Source organism: Hyperolius riggenbachi, chromosome 3, assembly GCF_040937935.1.
Source record: "Hyperolius riggenbachi isolate aHypRig1 chromosome 3, aHypRig1.pri, whole genome shotgun sequence".
In the NCBI taxonomy this organism is placed as follows: Eukaryota; Metazoa; Chordata; class Amphibia; order Anura; family Hyperoliidae; genus Hyperolius; species Hyperolius riggenbachi.
The window spans coordinates 166,414,945-166,431,252 of NC_090648.1; the positions used below are offsets into that span (position 1 = coordinate 166,414,945).

The 16,308-nt window shown below is 45.3% G+C and overlaps 1 protein-coding gene across 2 annotated transcripts in view; it reads right to left on the reverse strand.

Moving 5' to 3' along the window:
- TICRR (TOPBP1 interacting checkpoint and replication regulator) overlaps window positions 1-15,970 on the reverse strand; it is an 88,358-nt gene extending 72,388 nt beyond the window's left edge. For both annotated transcript variants that reach the window (XM_068275197.1, XM_068275196.1), the window contains exons 1-3: window positions 15,221-15,970; window positions 7,415-7,661; window positions 4,169-4,395 (exon numbers count right to left, since the gene is read on the reverse strand). In XM_068275197.1, the coding sequence (XP_068131298.1) occupies window positions 4,169-4,395; window positions 7,415-7,661; window positions 15,221-15,850 (1,104 nt within the window). In that variant the 5' untranslated portion in view covers window positions 15,851-15,970. The remainder of the gene's footprint in view (window positions 1-4,168; window positions 4,396-7,414; window positions 7,662-15,220) is intronic.
- Window positions 15,971-16,308: the final 338 nt, after the last annotated feature.

Here is a 16,308-nt window from a genome sequence, read left to right on the forward strand (position 1 = left end):
CATAAAGGCAAATGCATTGTGGGACTTGTAGTTCCGTAACAGCTGGAGGGCCGAGTTTGCCCATGCCTGATGTAAGTCCTTTAAAGAGACACTGAAGCGAGAGTAATTCTCGCTTCAGAGCTCATAGTTAGCAGGGGCACGTGTGCCCCTGCTAAAACGCCGCTATCCCGCGGCTAAACGGGGGTCCCTTCACCCCCCAAACCCACCCCCGCAAAATCTACGACCAACTTGGTCGAAGATTTTGCTCTTCCTGGAGGCAGGGCTAACGGCTGCAGCCCTGCCTCACAGCTCGTCTATCAGACGCGCATCGCCGCCTCTCCCCCACCCCTCTCAGCGAAGGAAGACTGAGAGGGGCGGGGGGAGGTACGTGACTGATAGACGCGCATGAGGCAGGGCTGCAGAGGTTAGCCCTGCCTCAATACGGAAGAGATTCCGCTCTGCACGGAGGGGGATTTGGGGGTGAAGGGACCCCTGTTGTGCGGCGGGATAGCGGCGTTTTAGCAGGGGCACACATGCCCCTGCTATATATGAGGTCTGAAGCGAGATTTATTCTCGCTTCAGACTCTCTTTAGGTGTCACTCCTGTCACAGGAGCATCATGTGCAGTCAGGTCCTTTGGCATTCAAGCTGCTCTATTTGGTGTCCCACAGAAGCCAAGTGAAGCGGAGCAATGCTTTTCAGCGCAGGAAGATTTGGGTGCAGCCGGCGCCACTATAGACTGTAATAGAAATTACAGCTATAGCAGCGCTCAGTGAGTATCATCGGCGCCGTCAGAAGATGGAGCTGAAGTTGCTTTTAAAACAAAATAATTCGGCCTCCAGCAATAGCTGGAAGCCGAAATATATCATTCCCACCATCCATGGCGGCCTGGAAAGGGAATAGTAATTAACGCGGCCGGGACTTGTGCAGGAGCAGTCATATAACGGCTGTATACTGCGCCCAAGCCTCCCGGCGCCGATTTCAAATATACGCAAGTGAAGCAGCTGCCTACCCCTGGTGCCTAAAAAAAAAAAAAAAAAAAAAAAAAAAATCAGACTCTATGCTCTAATACAATGAGCTAAGGAATGAAGCGACACCAGACGGACTACCTGATCTGTGTGAGAGAGCTCAGGACATGCCAACCCTCATTGTTTTGGGTCTCTTGAATGCGATTTTTTGGAAGGGGGAGGTGTTAACTGAAAAATCGTGCTAGGGTTTATTTTGAGGGAAACAAGGAATTGAAAAGATTGTTTTCCTTAACATAAAAGTTTGGCAAACAGTGGCTAGCAGCTTAGCAAACAAACACCTGCTGCAGAGTAAGGCTTCATTCACTGTGGTTGTGTTGAGAAACGTATAAAAGCGTGTTGATAAAAACAACCATGCTTTAGTGCACGTTTCAGTGCGTTGCTTTTTTTGTTTGTTTTTTTAAGCATGTTTTGCTTATTGTAGCAGTAGTCAAAGCTTGGTTTTGATATGAAAATGTATTTTTTCTTCAATTAGGGGTAAAAACGCATGCGCTTCTATGCGCTAAAACAGCGCTCCCATTCACTTGCATTGATGTGCGCTTCACAGCTCAGTGCACAGAAATGCATGTAACAATACATTTTTTGTAACGCAGCTCAGCGCAGTGCATAGATGTGAACGAGGCACATTACATGGGAAAATCAATACCTTGCAGAACACACAGGGCAATGCGCTGAGGAAAGTGCTTGGGTAGTGGCAGGCACTAGTACCACATCATCTGACATCTGGTGTAGTATGAGGACAACACATAAGTGAATATGCTACTCCATAGGGACCAGTCTGTATACTTACATGTCTTTCTAAAATTATACTCCGTGAACTGCATATTTATGCAAGCACAGCCCTCACACTCTATTGGAGTTAGAAAAAAAAAAATAGTTTATAAATGAACAGGTGGCCTATAAGAAAAAAAAAAAAAAAAAAATGGGAGATTCTCTTTGCAAGTTATAATCTGTGGTTCCTTTATTCAGCCATCAATTGATGAACCAATTTCAAATGTGGAAAAAGAAAAAAAAAAAAAAAAAAAAAAAAAGTAGGTGTAATACATTGCCATTTTTATGCTGTGAAACTCAAAATAATTGACACCTTAGCAGTGTTCTCCCCAGGCTCTTTTAGCTAGGTGCTCCACCCGGGTAGTTTTGGTGAGCACCCGACTGTCATCAGCTCACTTCCTCTTCTGCTGTAAGCAGAGTTGCACACAGAAGCACTGGCCCTGCATTCTCTCCTCTCGCCCCACCCAGCTACTTTCTAATGCCACCCGGCTGGAAAAAAAATTCTGGGGAGAACACTGCCTTAGGATATATTAATAGGATGTGATGCTGCTAGTGTTAACCTTTAATGATCCATTTATGACATAAGCTAAAAAAGTATTAATTAAGGGTTAAGGTGACCCCAACTGCAACTGTCAGTGAGAACAGGTAGAACAACTGACCATGTGTACTCAAGCCACACAGCTGACGACTGACAAACAGCCAGCTAGGCAGAATCAGCTGAATCATCATTTAGTTTCCGGGCGAGTTACAAGATAGGGGGATGTACCCTAGCCAAAGCTTGGTTACAAAATGAGATACTAACCTAAAAAGGAGGGAAGCTTCAGGATCTTATTGAGGTTTCCCTCTGTATCCTGATGATCCCTGTCACTGAGCTCACCCCCCCTGGAAGATTAGCAACCATGCCTTGTCGCTAATCATATCGAGGCCTTACAGCTCCTCCTCTTGCAGTGTAGCCGAGTGAACCTGCATGCGCAGTAAGCCGGAGCCTCGGGTTCCGTGCTACTGGGCATGCACGGCCACACTGCAAGAAGAGGAGCTGCGTGGCCCCGATGTGGAAAGGGGACGCGCTCAGCGGCCGGGGACATCACACCACCGAGGAAAGCCTCAATAGAATCCTGAGGCTTCCTTCTCTTCAGGTTACTATCTGATTTTGATCCAGAGCTTCAGCCCAAGATCACTAAAACCCACATGTGCACTTATACTGGTATAGGTTTTAGAATTCTCAATACATTTCCGCCTTTTTAATGATCAATTTAAATAGCTATAAAGTATCACACTATCACCTCCCTGCAGACTACTCATTAGAAAGGAGTTGGTAAAATCTCCCCAAGCAACAGAAACACTTATTTTAAATTGGTGAGGTATAAGAATCCAGACTAGTTTTTTTATGCCACTTATTTCCTGTCCCCAGGACCACCAGTTTTCACAATAAAGCCACCAAGTTCCATGAATTTCCCACAGGAATGAAGTGGTAGAAACATTCTCCCACTGACAGTAATAGAATCTGTCCAAGCTCTTCACACAAAAAATAAAATTAGCAAGGATTCTTGGAATTGATCTGACTGGTCATTAGATGTCAACTGTAGCAATGAAAGGGCTGAATATTAAAAATAAATAAAATGATTGCCAGTAGCTCACCTTTGGGCTGACCAGGATGGCCTAGCTATAAGGGTGCATTCATACAATGACTGTTGCATTGCACAATTCAGTGTTCATACAATTATATGGTTATGCTCTCAACTCTGCCTTGCCGGATCATGTTATTCTAACTTGCTGTGAGAGTCTGTGGATAACATACAGCGTCCTCCCAAGATTTTTTTCCCAACCGGGTCGCATGAAAAAGGTAGCCATGTGGGGTGCAACCAGGGGAATACAGAGCCGGTGCACCTCTGCTCAGAGCATAGGAGGAGGATGAGGAGGCAAGCCAATAACAGCCAGGTACACACCAAAATTAGCCTTGTGAAACCCCCATCTAAAAGGAGCCTGGGGAGAATGCTGACATATGTGCATATGCACACATTGCAGAGTTGATCAGGCTTTGAAACAATGAATGTGTTAAGGCCCCATTACAGCGACTGAGTTTCTGGATCCCATGGGCAAACATGGTAATTGCATACTGCAGTGGCTGTGATTAGCCTTTAGTTTTTAGACAGCCAGGTGAAAAGGTAACACATGCGCTTGGTGGAGATAGGGGGAAAAAATGCATCGCAGCGCATTTTTGATGTCGATTGTGATTTTCAGAGGGAAAAAAAAAAAAACCATGCATTACAACGTATGTGGTATCAAGCGCACACAGTGTAAACCCAGCCTTAATAAAAGTCCAAGATTCTGGGAGGCCAGCTTTAAACAAATAAAATCAGGATACAAAACTAATATCTGGATTACATGATTTACCAGAAGCAGGTTCTTAGACTTTGCAGTGTGCAAGAGCTGCTGGACACGTGGGCATGAAGCTTGAGTATTGTTGGCCTGTAGCAACCAAGTATCAAACATCAAAATGCTGACTTCCTTCCAGTTCTGCAATATTCCTTTTACATGTATTTTCATTAACTTCTTCAAGTAGTTTTGGTTTACAGAAATAGGATCCAGTAATACAGCAGATTCCCAAAGATCAATTTCACCTGCAATACATGAAAACACCTAAAAGTTTGTGCCGAGTAAAATATCACCAAAAACATGTGCAACTGTATGCAAATTTAAAAAAAAAAAAAAAAAAAAAGGTTAAAAAACATGAGCAATACTTCTCTCAACCATTAACTGGGGAGAGGAGGGAGAATGTTCATTCTCTGTGCCCAGGCAGGGCAAATTTATATGAAACCAAGTAGCCGATCTAATCTAGGAGCAGCTCCTCTGGCAACATTGACAGAAAAACTAGAAAGTAAAGCCTGGTACACACATCCAATCTTGACTGTCCAATTTTACTATGTAGTGTGTGGGCAAACAGATTTTAAATACTGAACAGATTGTGTGGTCAAGCTCTCATACTGCACATAAGTGCTAAAATTGGACCTGAACTCTTGCACAGGACAGACGGAAAACAGAGAAATGCACCCTGTATGTATTTAGAGAGCTTAGCCCGGGGGTCAGGAACATTTTTGGCTGAGAGAGCCATAAACGAAATTATTTTAAAATGAAATTTCGTGGGAGCCATACAATATGTTTTAAACTGGGACAGTAGGGCTCACGTCCATGATGATGGGCATACAGTTGATCTGCTGGGCAGCGGAAGTGTCACACGTCTTCAGCTTCTCTTGAGTTTCAGCACCATTAGCAATTTCCCAGAGAGTCAGACAGAAGAAATATCGGCTAAGAGCTTGTATAATTAGCTAGCTGACTCGGGAGTTTATTCACTTTGTAGGACGAGATCCCCGTACTTTGTCCCAATAGGCTGCCTGCCAAGTGACAGGTAGCCTAGTGGGCCAATCAAAGTGTGGGGATCTCGTCCTACAAGTCACTGGACCTGACAGGGCCCAGAGTGGGACCATTGGAGCAGCCGTTAGTTTTAGGGTAGAGTGAGTAAGTTAGTAGTGCATGCTACAGCAGTAGCATGGCTACTTTGAAAATGTTACTTGCGCTGCCACACTAAGCTGCGCTGCTTGAGCAGTGTAGCTTAGTGAATCAACTCCTACTGATTTGTATGTGAGCCAGATGTAGCCATCAAAAGAGCCACATCAGGCTCCCGAGCCATAGGTTCCCTACTCCTGGCTTAGCCAGTCTAATTCCCCCTCATTTGTGTCTAATCACAAGTTGTAATCTGTTGTCCCTGTGTCACCTGACTGCCATGGATAAGCTCATTTCAAATACAGGATGTTAACAATGTCTGCTTCCATGAAAGGAGGAAGTAGAACAGTGCAGATTTCTTGCAGGATTTGTATCAGCTGTAACAAATGTTTTTCTTTAAAGGTTATTATGCTGTTGCGTAGCTTTTAAAGCAGAGAGGAAGTTCTGAGCTCCTGAGCAATCCTTAAAAGGAACCCAAGGCAAGAGACATATGGAGGCTGCCAGTTATTTTCTTTTAAACAATACCAATTACCTGGCAGACCTGCTGATCTTTCTGGTCAGCAGTGTCTGAATCCCTAAATCAGCATGCAGTTAGAGACTCAGAGATGAGTTTTCCTGCTGTTTTTTGTTTTGTTTTTGTTTTTTTTAAAAACGTACCCAGGGCTTCCTCCAGCCCCATAAGCATGGATGTGTCCCTCGCCGTCCTCCCGCAGGCCTCCGTTCAGCCGCCGTCAACTCCTGGTACACGGCTCAGGCAGACTCAAATAAATGTACTGTAAATGTATGTTTTTGTCTCGATTTTCTTGGTTTAATCTAGGATGTGATCCTGTGGAGCACAATGGTTAAAAAAGCAGTACTTATATAACATCCCAACATTGTTCACAAAAATTTATGAAAACAATTTAACGGGTAAAGTTTTCTTTGTTTATTTATTTTTAAAACCAATGTCATACTTTATACCTTGACATTTTTGCTTCAAGTTACTATTCAAAAACTGACAGCATGAATACTGATACGATGTGCCTTCTGGGATGACAATCCGTAGCACAAAGAATGCTTTTCTGGGGGGTCTGGCATTGACTGCTTGTTTAAATTCAAATACAGCTTATGCAGTAAACTGCACAACACAAGAACATGTTCATACTACAACCAGTCATAATACCATGGGGTTGATTCATAAAATGTATTGCGGTCGGGCTGTGGAGTCGGTACTAAAATCTTCCGACTCCAACTCCGACTCATCAGTTTATGAAATCACCGACTCCAACTCCAGGTACCCAAAATGACTCCGACTCAGTCTAATGCTAACCAGGGCTGTGGATTTTGTACAAAATCATCTGACTCCGAAGTTTATAAAATCACCGACTCCGGGTACCCAAAATTGCTCAGACTTCGACTCCACACCACTGATTGCGGCATTTGTCAAATGTGTGAGAAATTACCGTTTGCGGTACAAAGATAAATTTTAGCTAATTCGTATATAAAAAAACAAAAAACAAACAAAAAAAAAAACACTCGCTCGTGGGTTGCTTGCGGTAAATAGCGAGATGTAAGCGGTAATGCTGCGATAAGCGTGCAGGTATGTAGCGGTTAGGAGTCGGTAAAATCCGTAATTTGCTGTGCTTTTCCGCGTATTTCGGTTGGACCCGTTGCATTTTGGGTAGAAGTAGGCGGGTGGGAAAGTCATCTGATGTCTTTCGCGCTATTCTGAGTTGGAAGTGGAGAAGGAAGCACGCGGAGCAACATTCCCTCGTGGCGGAATCAAGGATGTGTCATAGCGGGAGCGAGAAGTGTCGTGTACCAGAGACATTAAACTGTAAAGATTTGATACTTACCCAGGGCTTGATCCAGCTTCATAAGCTCGTCCGAGTCCCACACCATCCTCCCGTGGTCTGCAGATCAGCCCCATTAATAGGTTGAGTTACGTCCAGTCTGGGTCTACTGCGCATGCGCGGACCTCCTGCACATGTGCAGCAGAGACAGACTGACATGATGGAGCCTATTACCGGGGTCCTTCGCAGCTGAACAGCAGATCGCAGGAGAGCGGTGTGGGACAAACTTATGGAGCTGGGGTAAGTATCAAATCTTTACAGTTTAAACAACTCTGGTTTCCTTTAAAGAGGAAAAAAAAATAATTACCAGAGGGTGAGAAATACAACATGGCATCCTGCTGAGGAAACTGGACTTTCATCTCCCATTCGTTGCCGATAAGGGAACCCAGCACAGAATCACAAGGAATATTTAGTAATGTGTCTGGCAGATGAGAGTTTGTTGCTTGCTGAAAACTGGATTCCAACAAAGACTCTGAAGGTAAAACTCTTCCTCCAACCAACGACAGCAATTCTGACAAAGTCCAGTAGCCAAAATAATCAATGGACCCCAAAACCTAAAAACAAAAAACATAGCATAGAGTTTAAGTGCAAGTTTTGAAATTCCCTTTACGTCAAAATATACGCAAGCCTGGGATCTGAGTGTAAAGCATGTTTGTCAAGTCTATGCTGTACACCAAAGCTTCTCAAATCAGTCTTTAGACCACATTTGTACTTATTACAGAAATTGACTCAGCAGCAAGGGAGAGGGCCTCCGCTGTTAATACGGTTTTGACCTGCATATAAAATGGGATTTAATACAAGCAGCCATTTTTGTTTGCAAAACTTGGTCTATATTTGTGTATACAGATCAGTATTGGTTAGTAATAATATAGAGTATATCCATGCTGTAAAGGCACATAAGCAGTTTCAGTGTTCTCCCCAGAAATTTTTTCCAGCCGGGTGGCATGAAAAAGTAGCCAGGTGGGGCAATATGAGAGAGTGCAGGGCCGGTGCTTCTGTGCGCAACTCTGCTTATAGCATAGGAGGAGGTAAGCTGATGACAGCCGGGTGCTCTTCAAAACTAGCCGGGTGGAGCACCCGGCTAAAAAAAAGCCTGGGGAGAACACTGAGTTTTCAGAAGCATTCACTAGGGCTGCTGGGAGATCTCACCACGGCAAGGTAGGAGGCATCTCTTGGACTGTAGGTGTAGCACAACATCTCACCAGTGAGAGGAAGAAGGGAGTTTACCCTGCTTTGCAGCAAAGAATTTCATAAACTGCACTACTCTCAAAGTTATATCTTGTAAAACTTGTAACGTCCAGTATGTAGGATGCCCCTGATGCCCACTTAGTCTCTGCCATGCAGAGCATTATGGAGAAGCTAATTGCTGTACATTTCATTTGTCCAGCACATGCAAATAAATAATCTTGGGGACATGGCCTATCGACTTCATGGTGTTTAGAGTTTCAGTGTCTCCTACTGAAAAGGGAGGCCTTCTGGATCCACCTCAATGTTTGTTCCCTGAAGGGTCTTATGCTGGAGACACACGGTGCGTTCCCGCACTCGATGTGCCCGTCGATTCGCGTCGACACGATAATTTCCAAGCATTTCCGAGCGCATTTCGATGATTGTTAGGTCGATTTACATGTGAAGTATGCCAAATCGACCTAACGATCCATCGAACCGCGAATTGGACATGTCGGAAATAATCGAGTCGATGCAAATCGATGGGCGCATGGAGTGCAGGAACGCACCATGTGTATCCAGCATTAGTGCATGATCTTGAATCTCATGTATGTGGATTAAGTCAATAGCAAGACAACCCCTTTGGATGCAATACAACCTGGATACAATTGAATCTTCACATACCTGCTTTATTATCCCTTTTCCCAATAATCATCTAAGACTGGATAGGGCAAATTATTCATGGTAATGCATGCGCAGAAGAACCAGACTGGATGTGACTGAGTGTTACCGGGGCTGATCGCAGCTAAATGGCGGACCGCAAGAGGACGGCAAGGGACTCACAGGTGTTTATGCTGCTGGAGGAAGCCGCGGGCGAGTATAAAATCTTTTTTAGGACATCTCTGGTACACTTTAAAAAGCACGAAAAATAACTAAACAAGCTGTTGAGAGTCACTCCTATGCTTTCTTCTTCCGGGATGAAGTAGGAAGCATAAGAGTGACGTTGACCGCAACATGGAAATTGAGTGGAGCGCATCAGCTAAGGCGGCAGCATGGTAAGTTAACACCCCCTCCCCGCCGCGGGCAGCTCTAACTTATTTACATTTTTATTACGAGTAGCTACATACTCGTAGTGCACAACACTATACTCCTTGACCCCTCCATTGCCATGCACAGACCCTCACAAAATATCTAATGGCGGAAGCCTCATTGGGATCCAGAGGCTTCCCCCTCCCTAGGTACGTTCCCCCCAAGGAGACGTTTTCTAAAATAAACATCCTATTTTTCAGTAAAATTGCTGTGCACAGGCAGCAAACAACCATTTTATATATACTAACACTAATGAAGTAGTACCCATTGCGCAATTAGCATTACCCAGGTAACACGCCCATTGCTATAGTAATGCACGGTATGCTAATTGCGTACCTAGCGTACTGCAAGTTGAGCTAATTGTGCAATGCACGCTATTTCCCAGGTGTTAATACCATTAAAAAAGCTATGCACTACTGCTAGTGCATCCGGCCTAGGCCTGAAAGATAAAATCGGATTGAAACCAAAATCGCGATTACCAAGATCACAATTTCGGAATCATCAAAGCAGCAATTTTTTGCATGGGGAAAGTTTAAAGAAGCAACTTAAAACTTACCCCAACTCCAGGCGCGTGCGGCCCGCAGCATCAGCAGTGTTCGACATACCTTCCGCACGAGTCCAACGCTGGCCGTCCCCTCTTGCCATCTGCTGACTCTTGTGCATGGCATACTTCCTGGTTCCTGTATGTGACATGCAGGAAGTATGCCATGCATTAGAGCCTGCAGGAGGCAAAGTTGATAGATGGGCATCGCTGGAGTCATGCTGGAAGGTATGTCCAGCACTGCCGCAGCTTTGGGGCACAGAAGAGACCCAGAGGGGGCACAAAGAGACACAGATGCTGCACAAAGAGACGGGGACAGAGGCACACAGAGGAGGGGAACAATGTTTGATTTGAAGGAAACCGTGAATCGAAATCGCAATTTCAGACAGAAATCGCTTGATTCAATTTTTTCCTAAAATCGTTCATGCCTAATCCGGCCCATAGTGTGAACTCACCCTTACACCTCTTTTACAAGAAAGGCTAAAGGGGGCAAATCCACCATCTGTTAGATGTACCCAAAGCACTTCCTACACTAGTTGCATTAAAGCGGAACTGAAAGGATAGGGTGTGGGTGTGTGTGTGTGTGTGTGTGTGTGTGTGTGTGTGTGTGTGTGTGTGTGTGTGTGTGTGTGTGTGTGTGTGTGTGTGTGTGTGTGTGTGTGTGTGTGTGTGTGTATATATATTCACTTACCCGGGGCTTCTGCTAGGCCTATGCAGCCGACCTGTGCCCAAGCCGTGACATAATCCTCCGTTTACCCCGCGGCTCACTTTTCTTCTCGCAGTGGAAGCAGACTTCTAAGTCAACGTCCACTGCGCCCTGGCCACGCGTATCCTATACGGGATGAAGTAGGAGCGCCCTGCGCAGAATGAGAAAATCTCTACTGCTCCTGCGCAGTACACTGCCGGTGACTGGAGTGTGAACGAGGATGCAGGCACAGTGAACACCGGTTACAAAAGTGAAAGTGAGCCGTGGTGGGGGACCGGAAGATTGGTACGTCACATTGTGGGCACAGGTCGGCTGTAGGGGGCTGGCAGAAGCCCCAGGTAAGTGAAACTTATTTTTTCAGGACCTTTCAGTTCCGCTTTTTTTTAAAGCAAACCTGCAGAGATAAAGAAGAGTGCGTTTTTAAAAGCTAAAAATCTTTTTTTTTATGTTTTTAGTGTATAATCTGAATGATATAGTATGTTTCAGACTAACACTATTCACGGTACTTAGAAGTGGTTTCCACACTGAAGCGCTGCACCAGTCATGTTCTTCCACCGCTCCGCCCATTCAAAATTTGCACCAGGCTTTGTCTTCAGCATTCCTTGGACAGACTTAGGAAATACTTGGGTCCCCTAGTACGTCCAAAAATAAGCGGCTCCATACTATACATGTGCGAGTCCGTGTTCTTGCATGTCAAATATGGATCTGCTCACCTTTGGAAGTACTAGAGGACCAGAGTACTTCCAAAGCCTACTAGAGGGAGGCTGAATACATACAGTGGCTTGCAAAAGTATTCGGCCCCCTTGAAGTTTTCCACATTTTGTCACATTACTGCCACAAACATGAATCAATTTTATTGGAATTCCACGTGAAAGACCAATATAAAAGTGGTGTACATGTGAGAAGTGGAACGAAAATCATACATGATTCCAAACGTGTTTTACAAATAAATAACTGCAAAGTGGGGTGTGCGTAATTATTCAGCCCCCCTGAGTCAATACTTTGTAGAACCACCTTTTGATGCAATTACAGCTGCCAGTCTTTTAGGGTATGTCTCTACCAGCTTTGCACATCTGGAGACTGAAATCCTTGCCCATTCTTCTTTGCAAAACAGCTCCAGCTCAGTCAGATTAGATGGACAGCGTTTGTGAACAGCAGTTTTCAGATCTTGCCACAGATTCTCGATTGGATTTAGATCTGGACTTTGACTGGGCTATTCTAACCAAGGCTGTGGAGTCGGTCCAAAAATCCACCGACTCCTCAGTTTAGGATTCCACCGACTCCGACTCCTCTAATTTGCATATTACAATTTTGTTGATTAAAAGTATGTAACATGAAATTCGTCTTAACTGCCAACGCTTAGGAATTTTACAAGACAATTGAAGTGAGAAGGATATGTAGACTACTATATTTATTCCCTTTAGACTAAAACTAGTCCTTGGTAAGAGTACTTGTAAAAGGTACAAACCGGAACAAAGAACATCTATCAGGCCCTAGGCAATGTAAGTGTGGGTACATGTAAGAATGATGTGCAGGTACTCTGCAGGGGAATAAAGAGATTCTTCCTCTACTACACATTCTTCATGCACAATCTGAACAAGGTTTATGGGTGACAGATAACACCTCTGTGTTCAATGTGCACAGCATTCTCAGTGGATTCCCTGCAGCTCTGGGGGGAGTGCATATGTAGAGTATAGTACTACTGTGTAACAAAGTAAACCTGAGACAGATGAAATTAAAGTTTTATACATACCTGGGGCTTCCTCCAGCCGCCTTCAGGATAATCAGTCCCTCGTTGTCCTCCTCCACCACCTGGATCTTCTGCTATGAGTCCAGGTACTTGAGCCAGTCAGGCGTAGTGCGCATGCACACACTCCGCCGCCAGGAGCATACTACACCTGTGCAGCACTATTGCGCAGGTGCAGAATGTTCCTGGCTGTGGGAGCGGCATGCGGCCGGACAGCGCTAACTGGCTGAATTACCAGGACTCATAGCAGAAGATCCGGGTGGTGGAGGACAGCGAGGCACTGATTAGCCTGAAGGGGGCTGGAGGAAGCCCCAGGTATGTATAAAACTTTACTTTTCATCCGTCTCAGTTACCCTTTAATTTGTAGTCACCAAACCAAATTTTAACAACATATCAAATTATTTGATTTCATCAGCAAAGGGAGTGCATACATTTGCATAAATCAGCATCAATGCAGAATTATTTCCATCTCGTTGACCATCTCTATTAGTGACACAGCTACACATCAGGCTTTATTCTTACAGCATAGATGTTATTTAGTATATATAAGAGATTCCTGTGCACACATCATATATACAGTCACAATCAGATATGTATATCTGACCTTAAAAATACGGGGACTGCTTTATTGAAGCAGCACAAGTAACTAATTTTGATTGGTTTATTTTTTATTTTTGTGGACTAAGCATAGCTATTACTGTATATATACATTATTTTTAATGACTATTATCTGCGAAATAGAACATTTTATCATATTTTCTATTTTAATTACAGTTACAAATTCATTAGGAGTCGGAGCATTTTTTCCCGACTCCGAGCACCCAAAATTGCCCGACTCCGACTCCACAGCCCTGCTTCTAACACATGGCTATGTTTTGTTTTAAACCATTCCATTGTTGCCCTGGCTTTATGTTTAGGGTCGGTGTCCTGCTGGAAGGTGAACCTCTGCCCCAGTCTCAAGTTTTTTGCAGACTCCAAGGTTTTCTTTCAAGATTGCCCTGTATTTGGCTCCAGCCATCTTCCCATCAACTCTGACCAGCTTCCCTGTCCCTGCTGAAGAGAAGCACCCCCAGGGCATGATACTGCCACCACCATATTTGACAGTGGGGATGGTGTGTTCAGAGTGATATGCAGTGTTCGTTTTCCGCTACACATAGCGTTTTGCATTTTGGCCAAAAACTTCAGTTTTGGTCTCATCTGACCGGAGCACCTTCTTCCACATGTTTGCTGTGTCCCCCACATGGCTTGTGGCAAACTGCAAACGGGACTTCTTATGCTATTCTGTTAACAATGGCTTTCGTCTTGACACTCTTCCATAAAGACCAATTTTGTGCTGTGCACGACTAATAGTTGTCCTATGGACAGATTCCCCCACCTGAGCTGTAGATCTCTGTAGTTCGTCCAGAGTCACTATGGGCCTCTTGACTGCATTTCTGATCAGAGCTCTCCTTGTTCGGCCTGTGAGTTTAGGTAGACGGTCTTGTCTTGGTAGGTTTACAGTTGTGCCATACTCCTTCCATTTCTGAATGATCGTTTGAACAGTGCTCCATGGGATGTTCAAGGCTTTGGAAATCTTTTTGTAGCCTAAGCCTGCTTTAATTTTCTCAATAACTTTATCTCTGACTTGTCTGGTGTGTTCTGGAATTCATAGTGTTGTTGCTTCCAATATTCTCTAAGACAACCTCTGAGGTCGTCACAGAGCAGCTGTATTTGTACTGACATTAGATTACACACAGGTGCACTCCATTTAGTAATTAGCACTCATCAGGCAATGTCTATGGGCAACTGACTGCACTCCGACCAAAGGGGGCTGAATAATTACGCACACCCCACTTTGCAGTTATTGATTTGTAAAAATGTTTGGAATCATGTATGATTTTAGTTCCACTTCTCACATGTAAACAACTTTGTATTGGTCTTTCATGTGGAATTCCAATAAAATTGATTCATGTTTGTGGCAGTAATGTGACAAAATGTGAGAAACTTCAAGGGGGACGAATACTTTTGCAAGCCACTGTATCTGCCCTCCCCCAGGTCTAAGAACTTTACCGGGGAGATGGGAGTTGAACAATGTCACGGAGAGAGGATTTAGAGGGCACTATGTGATCCAAAGCCTTCCCTTTCTATAGGGACTGAAGTTACATACTTACCTTAGTAGTGATCCAGAGGCTTCATTGACCCTCCCACAACCCACTGATCTAATGTAGGGACCCTCTGTACCTATTAGGCCTCCTTTCTACGAACTGCTTGTTTGTCAACTACAATTGCATGCAGCCGAATGACAGTGGTTGGTAACACTAAGCATTACCTAGTGGCGCAAAACAATCTGGCATCGTGTCTGAGCACAACCGCTATGCTTAGATACATGGGAGGAGGTGGCCCACCTATCAACTGCCTGTGCCAAGAGATGGCAAGATGGTGGACAGGTGCTGCTGGCAAATAGTAAATTCTCTGCCTCGCCTGCTTGTGAAAAAGTGCCCTTACACTCAGCAACAGTCCAATAGGTTTCCTCTAGCAAGCAAACCCGGACATAAACATCAGGTGCGTGCATACCCAGTATAACAAAATCACTCATGCACTTTACACTGCCTCTTATACCTGGTACATACCGTGCAATTGCCCATTAGATTAACGGTCCAATCCATTATTTCAAACTGGTCCGACCTGATCTCTGATTACTTTTATACAAAATCGATCAGAAATCAGATCAGCTCTGTAGGAAATGATCAATTCAACTGTCAATCTGACTGGAAAGTGCCTGATGTGTGTAAGGCATAACACAGGATATTGAAATGTCACTCCCTAATCCAACCCACTCATGAGCCAGTTAGTAAGCTGGAGCTTCTTCATCACAACATTTGATTACCTGAGACCACAGAGAGGTGTCCACCCAGTACAGAGTGACACTCTTGCTGTGGAGAAGGTTCTGCAGGCCTCTGGGCAGGAGTTTGTCCATCACTTGCTGGACAGTCATGTCATCCCCCGCAGTGAAGTCACGTAGCTGTGCCCGGGAGTGAGGGCAGGGGGACAGCAGGAACACGGCATTCTTACTCCCGGCGAGACTCTTCTGCGGCTCGTCCACAGCGATCAGCGCCCCCCGCCGGCCCCTCCGCACCGCCGGCTTGGTGGGAGAGGTGATGTCCGGCCGGTCCCATTGGAAGTCTGCCAGCGTCTCCAGCAACGCAGTGTGGGTGAGCGCAGCCCGGCAGCTGCCAGGGTTAGAGGCTCGGCGACTCAGGCCCCGCTCCCAGCAGGCCTCCAGCTCCTCCTCATACTCATCCCAGCCGCGGGGCCTGAGCTCCCTCAGATCCGAGCGGCGGGCCAGCCTGCAGCGGCCGCCAGCAGAGTTCAGGAAGCGGTAACTCCAGCGGACGTGGCCCAGGCCTACGCGGCACGTCAGGAAGTTCAGCAGCCGGAGGGAGAGAAGCTTAATCCGCTCCTTCAGCGCTAAGTCCGCCGCGTCCACCAGTAACACCACATTATACGAGGACGTCATGGCGGCTCCGGTCCACACGTAACAGCGGGTCACCGAGCAGCCGCCATGTTACTTCCACAGCCTCTGCGATCAAACCGGCCGCGCATTCAGCCTACGTGCGAGCTGATTGGCTGGACGGATTCCATAGCGGCGCTCTATTGGTCCGTCTACAAGCCGAGTTGAAGTGACGTAGCGTAAGTTTTGATGTTTTCTTGCTTATCTGAGTTGCTCAATGGGAGTCGTTGATTGGTTGTAAACAGTGACACTTTGTTAAGGAACACGCCCTCGTGCTGCTATTGGCTACGGCGAATATTTAAACATTAAAGGGTTGAATGGTAGGCAACTAGGCATTTAATATGAAGTGACATGCAACAGTGTGTGCGGAGCTTGCGGGTTGGGAATAGGATAATGGTAAACCACTGTCCAGTGTCCATAGCTTCCGACCGATCATGTTTTGGAATCAAATCCCGTTATGGCGG